The sequence below is a fragment of the Ailuropoda melanoleuca genome, chromosome 16 (genome assembly GCF_002007445.2).
Source record: "Ailuropoda melanoleuca isolate Jingjing chromosome 16, ASM200744v2, whole genome shotgun sequence".
Lineage (NCBI taxonomy): Eukaryota > Metazoa > Chordata > Mammalia > Carnivora > Ursidae > Ailuropoda > Ailuropoda melanoleuca.
The window spans coordinates 41,931,000-41,943,763 of NC_048233.1; the positions used below are offsets into that span (position 1 = coordinate 41,931,000).

The 12,764-nt window shown below is 53.1% G+C and overlaps 2 protein-coding genes across 2 annotated transcripts in view; one reads left to right on the forward strand and one right to left on the reverse strand.

Moving 5' to 3' along the window:
* Positions 1-2,492: 2,492 nt before the first annotated feature.
* LOC100481601 (methyltransferase-like protein 7A) lies at positions 2,493-4,794 on the reverse strand. Its single transcript, XM_034644787.1, is given in 4 exon segments — positions 2,493-2,920; positions 2,922-3,197; positions 4,394-4,470; positions 4,683-4,794. Coding segments are annotated over 4 exon segments (750 nt in total). The 3' UTR covers positions 2,493-2,635.
* A 4,786-nt stretch (positions 4,795-9,580) lies between these two features.
* The window catches only part of LOC100481353 (keratin, type II cytoskeletal 7), a 23,537-nt gene continuing 20,353 nt past the window's right edge, over positions 9,581-12,764 (forward strand). The window contains 2 exon segments of the mRNA XM_034645559.1: positions 9,581-10,189; positions 11,648-11,859. Coding sequence (XP_034501450.1) covers positions 9,860-10,189; positions 11,648-11,859 — 542 coding nt within the window. The 5' untranslated portion in view covers positions 9,581-9,859.

Below are 12,764 nucleotides of genomic sequence, written 5' to 3' on the forward strand. Positions count from 1 at the left end.
CCCAAGGAGCCTAGAAACTCTCTCCATTTGTCAGGCAGGGGAGTCCTGTCTACCCACCACTTACAGCAGCCTGAAAGGAGGACGCCAATGTGAGCAATCAAAACCAGTGCCTCCTACTGGGGAAAATGTATGGGAACAAATAAGGTAAAACTGAAATTCAATGCGTCCCAACAGAAGACTTCTATGAGGATTCAACCACATATTGCTAAGACCGATCTGGGAATTAAGAAAGAGGTGTTTGGCAATTAAAAAGGAATCCTGAATTTAAAATTCAATAGAGGAAATGAGAAGTAGAACAGGGGCCCGTGGGTGGCTCAGTGGGTTAAGCCTTCAGCTCAGGTCATGATCCCTGGGTCCTGGGGGCGTGTGGGGCTCCCTGCTCAGCAGGAAGCCTGCTTCTCCCTCTGCCCCTCTTCTGCTCATGCATGCACACACACTCTCTCTCAAATAAATAAATGAAATCTTAAAAAAACAGAAAAAGAAAAGTAGAACAAAGACTGCTAGATGACAGAGGAAGTCTTCCGGGAGATCAGACGGAGGAGCCACCCGGCAACATGGGACAAAACCATCAAGACATGGAAATTATGATTGAAAAGATAAATGCAAGGATGCCAAAGCTGGGAGATCTTACAACTGAATAACAGTCGTTCCGGAAGAAGAGAAGAGAACGCATAGAGAAGGACTTGTCAAGAAAGAAACGAGAGAAGAAAACTTCTCTGAGCTAAAGACTTGGGTATTAACATAAAAATGGTTCTTTGAATGCCTACCAAGATCAATAAAAACAAGCTATATACCTCGTCATATCCTGGTGAAGTTTCAGAACTTAAAAAAAAAAAGAAAGAAGAAGAAAGAAAGAAAGAAAGAAAGAAAGAAAGAAAGAAAGAAGAAAGAAAAAAACAAAAACAAAGTGAACCCCCCCCCAATCCAGGCATAAAAATAATACACCACAAAAACAGGTGACCTGAAAAGGACAGAGGAAGAGAATTAGACTATCACCTACAACTTGAAAAACCCCAAGAGTGTTGGAACAGTGCCCACCACTTCTGGGGAAAGGACTCAGATCTACGAATCTTGGCCAAAGTATTCTCAAGCTTGAAGGAGGAGACAGACATTTTCAGATCTGCAAGGATGTCTCCACGAACCACTTCTTAAGAAATGATTCAAGAAGGTAGTTAAGACAAATGAAAATTAAATTTGAAAAAACACAAAAACACTTCAAGATAAGGGTAGACAAAGAGAATGTGAAACAGTGGAGAGCCAGAAATCTAGTAAAATCTGTAGCAAATAGATGGATGATGATAAATGGATTCTAAGCTATGTTATAAATTAGAAAAGATCTTTGAAACAGACCCAAGGGGGAGAATCCTCACTAATAGGTTGAAACTAAAGTTACAGATTATTTCCACCAAGCCTAGGCTATGGGATGGAGAGACTGTTGGGGTGGAGAGGAAAGAGGGGATGAGGATAGGGAAGGAAAGCGCTAGAGGTCAGCTCTAAGTTGAGGGAGGTCATTGAACTATATAATTTTGGTGCATTGACAGTGAAGTGCAGTTTGAGATAGAACTTGAACTATAACAGTAACTGTTAGTAAACTTGAGATAGACAAACTTGCAAACACTAGAAAGGTATTTAAAAAAGAAAATCGAAAATAAAGTTTGGAAGGATACCCATTAATCATTGCAATCTATAGAACAGGTTGGGGAAGAGGGATTTAGGGAAGTAAGGGGGAACTTGCATGTTTCCCCTCCATGTTTTTGATTTTTCGATTTTTTTGAACAGTTGGGATGCATTGATCAATTGCCTTTAAAATTAAAGACAACAGAATAAGAAACACTGAAAAATTAACAGTGTTCATAGGTGCAAGGTCATGCCATATCTCTGGAGAAACTTTCCCCAATTCCCCCTTTCTTTCCCAGGGTAATTTTTCATTCTTCCACCAATGAATTATGACTAACTAGAGAAAAAGCCCAGGGAATGGCATGCAGATAATTCCCGAGGCCCCACAGTAGAACTGAGCCCGCGCCATAAATACAGATGGCTATCTGTGTGCTTATGGGTCCTCATTTGTTGGAGAAGGGCGATGTTCTGGCATGCCCTGTGGGGGCTTCACTGCAGTCATCTTTAGGAGACTGGACTCTGTGATGGGACTTAGAAGACGCTGGGTTGGAAGTCACCGGAGCAGTGGCACGGTGAGATCTCTGGCCCAGTTCTTGACCTAGAGGTTAAGGTGCCTAAAGTTTAGTTGTGTCTCTGACATTTCTGTGAGCTATGTGCCTTTGTGCAAGTCATTTGACCTCTTGGAGATGAATTGATCACTGGAGAAATACTGGGTTGCTGCACATAGTCAACATTCTCCAAATCTCTCTCTCTTTTTAAAAAGATTTTATTTATTTATTTGACACAGAGAGAGAGAGAGAGTGAGAGCACAAGCAGGGGGAGCGGCAGGCAGAGGGAGAAGCAGGCTCCCCGCTGAGCAAGGAGACTGACGCAGGGCTCGATCCCAGGACCCTGGGATCATGACCTGAGCAGAAGGCAGATGCTTAACCGCCTGAGCCACACAGGTGCCCCAACCAAATGTTTATTGAATATGTAAGTGGTTAAAGGAACAAGTGAAGGGACTTGCCTAAGGTCACCCTTAGTGGAAGCTGGCCTGAAGCCCACAGGTGTCCAGCCTGCATAGCATGCAGTGAAGATGGGTCTCTCCTACCTCCTCCTCACTCACTGGCCTCAGCACTCTGCGCACCTCCTGGAGCATCTGCTCCTGGCTCTTCACCGAGCATGGGACCAGGGTGCAGACCACCACGTCCATGGAGCCATCGGCCACCTGCGACATGTTCTCTCCCGCAGCCACCACGAAGCGCTCGAACTGCAGGTGTCGGTTCTCCGCAACGCTCTTGATCAAGAACTTCTCAAAGTTTGGGGTTGGGGTCAATACAAGTCACCCTGAATCCTGGTGGGTAGAACGTGAAGTTGGCCCTGGTGCCGCAGCCTACCTCCAGCAGGGAGAGCGTCCCGGAGGGGCCCACAAAATCCTGCAGGTTGCTGAAGAGCTCGTGCTTCTTGCCTGCCATCTGCTCATTGTATATCACGGTGAACCTCTGCATGAAGTGGGGGAACCATTGTTTGCATAGCCGGCTCCACAAGCCCAGAAAGTTCAGCAGGAACGTGGGAGATGGAGATGCCAGGATGCCAAGAGCCTGCATGAGAAGGTGGGTGAGGATTGCTGGTGTGCAGGAAGGAGAGCGCAGAACCTCGGGGATGGAGGATGGGAGCAGGGTGCTGGGTGGTGGCACCACCATGGGTAATGTGAGACCCCGCAGACACCCCCACTAGCACACAGTCATCAAATGAGGGACGGATCAAGAGAGGCAGTGTCTTAAGTCCTAATCTCCTTGGGTTCTTACCAGAAAAGAGAGGATAGGAATCGTCAGGACGCTAGCAGATGTGCCAATGGTCATAGGTCACAATAACTCAACATCAGCCACAACTCCCGTTAATTGAGTCTTTAAGCACATTTTTTTTTAATTTTAAGATTTTTTAAAAAATTTATTCGAGAGAGATAGAGACAGCCAGCGAGAGAGGGAACACAAGCAGGGGGAGTGGGAGAGGAAGAAGCAGGCTCATAGCGGAGGAGCCTGATGTGGGGCTCGATCTCATAACGCTGGGATCACGCCCTGAGCCGAAGGCAGACGCTCAACCGCTGTGCCACCCAGGCGCCCTGGGTCTTTAAGTACATTTGTAACGTTATCTTCTTTGCTGCTTAAAAGAACCCATGAGGTAGACACTATTAATTTCCCACTTTACAGAAGAAGCAGCTGAGTCCCATAGGGGTTAGCGACAAGGTCATGCAGCTAGGAAGCGACAGTCCAAGTGAAACCAGATCAGCACCTGATATTGCATGGTTACCCCTGAGACCGCTGATCTCTTTTAGGGGGAGTAATTGTCGTTCAGACGGAGATCGGAGAAAGTACATGCATAGAGTGATCAGGTGTAGAGAATTTGGAAAGAACAACCCTACAAAATGTTTAACAAAATTAACCATTCTCATATCTGTAGAAACTTCTTTGAACTAGCCTCCTCTGCCCACCTTTGAATAACTATATCCTTGTCCATCCTTAGTTCCTTCCTGCCACACAGAGGTGTTTCTCCTCTGCACCAAGGCTGGTCCCACCTGGACCTTTAAAGCCACCTGCCCCATTAATTAGCCCCTCCCACACCCTCATATTTAACCTCTCTCCTTATGGTCTATCTCCTTTTCCTCCACCAACCCTCACACTCACGTCTCTCCATCCTATAAAAATCCTTTCCTTTAGCTTGCTTTCCATGCAAGCTAACTTCCCGCCTTGCTTTCTCTTACTGCCAAACTTCATGAGAAATCGTAGTTGGCACTCACTGTTTCCACTTCCTCGCCCCATTCGAACCTCTGCCCGCTGACATGTGGCTTGGGCCCCCACAGCTCCAGTGAAATGCCTGTAGACAAATGGGAAGGCGGTCAGAGGGAGAGGAGAAAGAGAAGGTGACAGGATTAAGAAGTAGTGACCCGTGAATGGAATGCTCTATCTGAGGTGTTGAGGGAGGCTGGTATCCTGGTGCACAGTCTGTCCTTAGAGCCTGGAGGGGGGAAGAGAAAGGGGGGTGGAGAGGTAAGTTTGGGTGGGGGAGGGAAGGTAAGGAGTTTTTACCAGACAGCCTGATCTCAGTGAGGAAGAATGCTGTGTTACTGTTGTTGAGGCTGAGGGTGAGGGTGGAGGGGGTGGGGTGGAGCACAGGGAAAGAGTTGAGAAGCTTTGCCATGGCAACTAGGAGGGTTGGAAAGCTTGTTGACCAAAGGCAGAGAGAGGTGCCCAGTAGCAGAGAGGGTGCAGCTGAACCTGGGGACTGGAAACGGGGGGTGACATCTTGAGGGTATGGTCTTCACCGAGGCTCTGCAGTTTGGAGGTCAAGCAGAACTCAGCATTTAGGCTGAGCCAGGCTGGGGCTTTGTCCAGGTGGAGGACACTGAAGGGTAAGAGCTCAGAGATGAGGGGTCTGAGTTGTCCAAGCTGGAAAGAAGGTCAGAAGGAGGGTAGAAAACAGAATAGCGGGGTTCAGGTCTGGGGATGCTGGTGTGGCTGAAGAAGCCATCCGCTGAGTGGGACAGTTACAACCGGTCCCACTGTGTGAGACCAGAGTTTGACACTCAGGAGATGGAGTAGATAAGGTTCCAGAGTGTGGCCATGGGCAGGGACAAGAGGGAAAGGATGGATGTGAATGTCACTGGAATTGAGGAGTTAAGGAACGGTCAGGCTAAGATGCTGGGCGGGTTATCTGCCTGGAGAGTAGGGGGTGCCAGGCTGGAGAGGAGCCCCCAGAGAACTAGGTGTCAGAGTCCCTGGTGAGTGTGAGGGAGTGGCCAGGAGGTCAGGAGGTGACTGTGGGGCCAGCAGGGAGCAGCCACGGGGGGGGGGTGCACGTGGTGTAGTTGGATGGCGTAAGCCTCTTGGGTTTTAAAAAACAGCAGTGATTTGTGCAATCAATATATAAAGGCAAAAACTCAATCAGCATAGAAAGGATTTTATTTTAGCTTTTTTTCCATAAATAGCACCCCTTGAATGTATGTAACTTTTTTTTTAAAGATTTTATTTATTTATTTGACAGAGAGCATAAACAGGGGGAGTGGCAGGCAGAGGGAGAGGGAGAAGCAGGCTCCCCACTGAGCAGGGAGCCTGATGCAGGACTCGATCCCACAACCCTGAATCATGACCTGAGCTGAAGGCAGACGCTTAACCGACTGAGTGACCCAGGCATCCTGAATGCATGTAACTTAATCCACTTAATCTCCTTCCACTAATGGGCATTTGTGTCATTGCCTGGTTTTCACCAATGGAAAAGAATGACAGCAGAAGCCACATGTGTGCATTTTGGGTGAGAGCACCTGTGGGATAAGTTCCTGGCAGTGAAGTACTTCGTCAAGGACAAGGGTATTCATTTCGTTTTGTTTATTGAAGGAAGGGTAAATGACTTTAATTTTGAGAGCTATGCCAACCAGCCCTCCAATGAGGATGTGCCAGTGGACGGTCCCATGAACAAGGGGCAAGACCCATACACTTGCCATCAGTTAGCAAGCTTTGTAGGCTGACAGTGTGATGGGTGACAATGGCCTTTCATTGTTCTTGTTGTATTTCTTCTTTTTTTTTAAAAAAAAGATTTATTTATTTATTTGCGAGAGAGAGAGAACATGCAAGCAAGGGAGGGGCAGAGGGAGAGGGAGACAGAATCCTCAGGCAGACTCCCTGCTGAGCATTGAGCCTAATGTGACTCCGGCTCAATCCCACCACCCTGAGATCATGACCTGAGCTGAACCAAGAGTTGGACGCTTAACTGACTCAGCCACCCATGCACCCCTTGTTGTATTTCTTTGAGAGAAGCTGAGCATTTTTTTCCCATATTTGCTATTTGATATTCTTTTTCTTTTTTTGTGAGCCATCTAGTGGCTCCAACTGCCCAAGTTCAAATCCTGAATTTTCGACATCTTAGCCGTGTGACCTTGGGCCATTTACTTAAATTTGTTGTGCCTCTGTCTCCTTTCTTAGGATGGGGATGGTCACACTGCGCCGAGGGGCTGTGGTGGGAGCTGCCTGGGCTCACAGGGGCAGGTGTGCTTAGGACAGGGCCGGGCACCTGCAGAGTAAGAACTCTGGAAACACTGCTAGCCCTTATTATCCCCGTCTGTTGCCCACTTTCCTTCTGCATCGTTTGTCTTTTGCTTACAGGTTCGTGTATTCAGGAAAGCAGCCTGCTGGCTGTCATTCATGTTGCTTTCTTGTCTTTCATTATTTGACATAAAAAAAAAAGTATCACATTCCATGCAGAAATATGAAATGCTTTTTGTTATGATTATAAACATTTGAATTCTAAGATACTGAAAACAAATCATGCCTTTTTTTCTTCTTTAGGAAACAGAGGCTGTGTTTTCAGGGCATGGACAATGAGTCATGTCTCTGAAGTGTAGTGGGGAGCCAAAGAATGTCTCCCCCAGCTCTCCGGACGGGAGCAGCCCGTTCCTCCCAAGGGCTGCAGGACCACTGTGTCTTCGCAGGCTTCGTGAGGCCAGGCAGCTTGCTGGATCCTTGCTAGGGGTCCAGAGGGCATGGTGGAAAGCCAGGCTGGGAGCCAGAGGGCCACGGAACCTGTGCTTGGTGTGTGTGTGTGTGTGTGTGTGTGTGTGTGTGTGTGTGTGTGACAGAATACTACAGAGATAGGGGTGAGCCTCTGGGCAGGAAGGGGACAACTAGGAAAGGCGTTGAGGATTATCTTATCAGAGGATTCTGCCCAGAATGCCTTATGGGGATCTCTGTGAGGCCAGCAGAGGTGGGCTGGGGTGGCAGATGGAGTTTAGATGACCCACTGTGCCCAGCACCCCGCAGGCAGGAATGCGATCCGCTGCCTCTCTCCGTGGCGGTGTCGACAGCTCCTCGCGAAGCCCTCCAGAGGGTGTCCATGTGTGTGGCCTGGCACTGAGTGGGCCCCCAGTCTTGGCTGGTAGATGCAGAGACAGGAGGAGACGGGTGGGCAGGGCCAGAGCTGCCAGGAATGCTTCAGGGAGGGGATGGGGAGGCTGAGGGGTGGATACTGGGCAGGCCCTGGAACGGGGAAATGCCACTCAAGGGGGGGCTGAGGCCTGGCAAGCCTGAAGACCTTTTCTTCTTTGCGATGTCCTTCCAGCACCCCCTCCTCATGGAACTCAGGGATTTCTTCTCTGGTGAAGAGACCATGCCCAGGGAGGGGCAGCGACTTGTCCAGGGTCATGAGGCAGGTCACCACCAGTGTTTTGCCAAAGATCTCTCAGGCCAGGCTCCAGAGGAGAAGGGGAAGGGTTGGGGGGGGGGATGGCAGATCCTGTGGGGGCTGCTGGGAGGAGAGGGCAGGAGTGGCCAGCTGCAGAACACGGATGGGGTTGTGGGGGTCGACAGGTAAGGGGCTGGCATGGCAGGTGGTAGGAGAGGGCTGAGGATGAGGCCCGAGGGGTCAGGAAGGTGGAGTGTGTGTGTATTGGTGTGAGCCCTGTGGTATGTGTGCATGTATGAGTGATGTGGTATGTAGGCGTGTGAGTGTGCATGTATGTGTGTGTGGAAATCAAACAGTTGGTCTCTTTAGCCTGCTTGGGTTGGGGTGCTGGGGAGGAGTAAGATCCCCAAGCCCGCAAAAATCACAAGGCCAGGAACTCTGTGTGCTCTTCAAACTACAACTGAGAATTCCAGGTAATTCTCAATCTCTCTCTCCCTCTCTCGCTCTCATACACACATACGCACACGCACACACCCTAAGCAGAGACCACTGAAGGTCTCCTCGGGCACCCCTCTGCCTCTGGCCCAAGCTTGTCCCAGCAGGGAGGAGAGAGATGGCCGGGGTATGGGCCTGCACTGAGGTCACAGAGCAGGGGCTGCTGCTCGGTTAGTCCCTCTGGAAGGCCTTCTTATCTGGAACTGAAATGAAAACCAGGAAGGACATTCCATCCCCACCCTCCACCACCCAGGACGTCCCCGAGGGCTTGGTCTGAGGTGACAAGTGGGCCGGCTCATCGCGGGGCTGGAGGTAGGCTAAAAGTGGCAGCAGGCCCGTCAGCTGTCTTTCCAAAGGCTTCTTAGGTGGCCCCTCTAACCAAACGGGGTCTGGGGAGAATGGGGGCAGGGCCTGGCGCAGGCTGAGGGCTCCTGGAAAGTGGAGCCGGGTGGTGAGCCGTCTCTGTCCCATGCTGCCTGTTCCAGCGTGAAGTTCCTCCGCATCTTGGGCTGGGTTTGAAACTGCTGGGACTTGTTTGGTGGGTGACACGATGAGAGCTGGGGACCGTTACACAGGCAGATGGCAGCCATGGAAGATGGGGAGGAATGTTTGAGCGCAAATAAAAGCAGGCTCACAGACCTGCATCCAAAGTGTGCCACACGCCGAATACAGACCCCCTCCCCCCCGGACAAGAAGGTTCACAGACAGGCACACACATACGTCTCGGGTGAGCACACAGCGAAGCCTTGTGGCCTGTAGGTGTGTCCACACAGAAGGGTACAGACATCCACAAAGTGTCCCAATGACATGCAGGAGTCCCTTGCCTCTACAGGGACAATAGATTAAGTGGCTAGGAATGCGTGTTAGGGGGAGGGGAAGTGCGAGCCCAAGGCAACCCTTCCACATGGCTTCTGGGCTTCAGATGCCTACTGGAGGGAGAAGGAGAGGGGCCAAAACAGGGGTCATGCCCCACTTGGCCGAGTTTCTCTATGGGAATGAGGTGTAGTGGCCAGGGAAACCAGCTAGGCCAGGCCACGTGGGATCAGATTACTCAAGAACAGAGCTGATCTCTCAAGGAGGAACTGGACGTGGGGGAAGGAGGCTGTCTGGGAATGCCTTTCTGGAATGCTTGGGGAAGAGGTCTGGGTGCTGACTCCTGGACTAGAACTTTTTTGTTCCCCCCTTCCCCCAATCTTTCACCGCTTGATCTCTCTGCTCTGGCCTCAGGAATCTTTCCCAAGTCTCCTCCCAGAAGCCTTCCCAGACTGAACCTATTTCAGATCTGCTCAGACGGCGATCTCCCACTACTCGTCGCTGTCAGCCCGTATCCCGGGCGCTGGGGGGGTCTACGGCCCTCCTCCCCTACTCGGGACTTTCCGGCTTGGGCCCCAAAGCCCGGCCTGGGCGCAGAGAGCGGAAGCCTGGCCCAGGGAGGGGCCCGGCCCGGCCCGCCGAGAAGGGTGGCCGGCGGCCAGCCCCGCCCCTACCTGTGTAAACCGATCCGCCCGCGCCTAGCGGATAAAAGCGGCTGGGCCGCGGAGGTCAGCGAGTTCGGCTCTCTCGCGCCCGCCTATAGGTCCAGCCCGGTCCAGCCAGCATGTCCATCCACTTAAGCTCCCAAGTGTTCAGCTCGCGCTCCTCCGCCTTCCCGGGGCGCGGCGCGCAGGTGCGTTTGAGCTCCGTGCGCCCCGGGACCTTCAGCGGCAGCAGCAGCAGCCTGTACAGCCTGGGCGCCTCGCGACCGCGCGTGGCCGTGCGCTCCGCTTACGGGGGCCCCGTGGGCGCCGGCATCCGAGAGGTCACCATCAATCAGAGCCTGCTGGCCCCGCTGCAGGTGGACATCGACCCCTCCATCCAGCAGGTGCGCCAGGAGGAGCGCGAGCAGATCAAGACCCTCAACGACAAGTTCGCCTCCTTCATCGACAAGGTGAGCCGCGCAGCCTGTCCCACGCCACGCTCTGGGCCCCAGCGGCCACCTGCACTGACTGCACGCGGGCCAGGCGCTGGGAGGCCTGCTGTGTTCTCCTTCCGCCAGTATTGGGAGCCTTCCTCCTCAGGAGCCCTGTGAATATTGTTCCCCTTCGGGCTCCAGGCGTCCTCTTCCAGCGCTGCCCAGATCGCCCTGCTTTTTCCTCCCAGGATGTGTCTTGAGTCTGTCCGGCTGACCCTTCTGGCTGTGTCTGAGAGTCGAGGTTCTCGGGCGCATTCCGGTTGGGAGCTCCAGGGGTCAGGGCCAGGAGTTTCCCTGAGAGGGGGATGTGTGGGGTGAGAGCCGGGGTAGGGGTGACACACTGTTCTCAGAAGAGGATCTCCTCCCTCCCTCCTCCCACCGCTTATGCTGAGGCAGGTGCTGAAAATAAAGGGCTGGAGGGAGGGCAGGAGGTTCCCTGCCACACCTGCCCACTGACCTGGTCCTTCAGCCTCCCTTTGGTGGCGGGAGGTGAGTAGACCTGCCCTTGGAGATAGCCCATTTGCACCCAGGGAAGGAGGACTGAGGGGCCCTGGGAGGGCCCATTTGGGAGGGTTTTTTTCCTGGCTGTTTGGGTCCCACAGGGGTCAGGGAGGGAGTGGAGGAGTGAAAGTAGGGGTTGGGAAGGAGAGGGGCCCACTTGACTGGTGAGTCTAGGAGGGGAGCAAAGTAGGGATGGACCAGGAACTAGGGGCTAGCCCAGGTGGGCCCCTCTGGCCAGCAAGGGGTGTTAGACTGTTAGACCAGACCTTCCCTCTCCTGCCTTGGTGTAGCTCTCCGCTTCCCCAGCCCCCCATGCCCTCTTCTTAAGCATTCAGACCTTACAAATCCTTAAGATTCTGCCGAAGCCTCCCCAGGCCCAGGGGCTGCCCCTGCTGCTTTGCTGCCTTACTGTCTGCCGCCCCCAGGCCCTGCTGCTCTGAGTTGCTAGTTTTGAGGAGGGTTACTTCCCACTCCCAGTCATATTGGATGGATCCAAGGAGACTTTTGGGCCCCAGACTGAGCATATAATATAGTTGTTTATTTTAGTACCCTGTCCTGAGACCTTGGAAGAAAGGGGCGGCAGAGAGAGGAGGCCCAGGACAGACAGCAGGGGGCAGCCCCGTGGAGAGGGAGGTAGAGAAGATCACCTGTAATGTGATGGGGGACATAGGAGGCAGGAGACATGTTGATGACCACGCAGGCCTGACCCCTGGGTCGCAGTCTAAGGCACTTAAGACAGAGAGTCCTGGAAGAGAGGCTGGCTCAGCCTGGGCTTCCTGGACGAGTGGACCAAGGGCTAGGCTCCCGGGTTGGGGGAACAGCCAGTGGGAGCATGGGCTGTGCCGGGGGGCGGGGGGGTTGAAGACGATCCCAACCCCAGTGTGGGTGGCAAGGGCTGCCCCTCAAGAGTTTCCTCCTCTGTTTCCCTCTTAGGTGCGGTTCCTGGAGCAGCAGAACAAGCTGCTGGAGACCAAGTGGGCTTTGCTGCAGGAGCAGAAGTCGGCCAAGAGCAGCCGCCTCCCCAGCATCTTCGAGGCCCACATTGCCAGCCTGCGGAGGCAGCTTGAAGGGCTGCAGGCGGATGGAGGCCGCCTGGAGGTGGAGCTGCGGACCATGCAGGGCGTGGTAGAAGACTTCAAGAACAAGTACGGACCCTCGTGAGACCTGGGGGGCAGGGGGGCGGCGCCCTGGGTGCATGTGCCCCTCGTCAGCTGATCCTTGGCAGGTCCCCTCTGGGGCTAAGGGTCAGAGGGTGCAGCTGCTCAGAACAGTAACCCCTGAACAGGAGGCCTTGACCCACGCATTCCCTGTCTCTTCTCTCCCTTCTTTGTCCTTGGGAGCTGTTTCCAAGTCTTGACACCTGACTTACTCCCAAGGAAATATCCCCACTGAGCCCTCACCTGCACTGTTCGCTTTGGGCACCTGACCAAGGCCCCAAGAGAGGGTAGGGCAGAAGGTGTCCTGTGACAGATGCGCTTCAGAACTTGCACGACTCTCACAGATTATTCTAGAACAGCCCCTCTGTTCAGGTGAGGAGTTAGAGACCAGAGAGATTCGGAGTCCTGAGGGAGATCACATGGCAGGTTGCTGGGACAGCTGGGACTTGAATGTTGGGCCCCTGATTCCCAGGAGGAGACACAGAGCTGACCTGGGACAGAAAGAAGCCAGGAGAGAGAGGGATCATGTGTGGTGGGCCATGTAGGGTTGCCCAGGCTGAGGGGCGGCTCTGGCCAGGGCAGGAACCAGAGAAAAGGCTGTGTGGCAGGGCAGGGAGTGTAGGAGCCTTTGAGGGGCCCCACGGAGTTCTCTTTTCCCATTGAGAAGAAACCAAAGCCTGAGGCTTGGGCCGGGCCCCACCCCAGCAGGCTTGCCCAGTAGTCCTGGGAGTAGTAAGTGAGTTCTGTGCTCTGCCCTGGAGGTGCATGACTAAGCCAGGCAGGGTCACTGGCTCCGACTGCTGACTGCCGACTGCCGGTGGAACAAACAAAAAGGCCTCTGTGGGGAGTACCCACCCCCCCCTTCCCTAGAGCAACAGTCAACAGGTAACCCC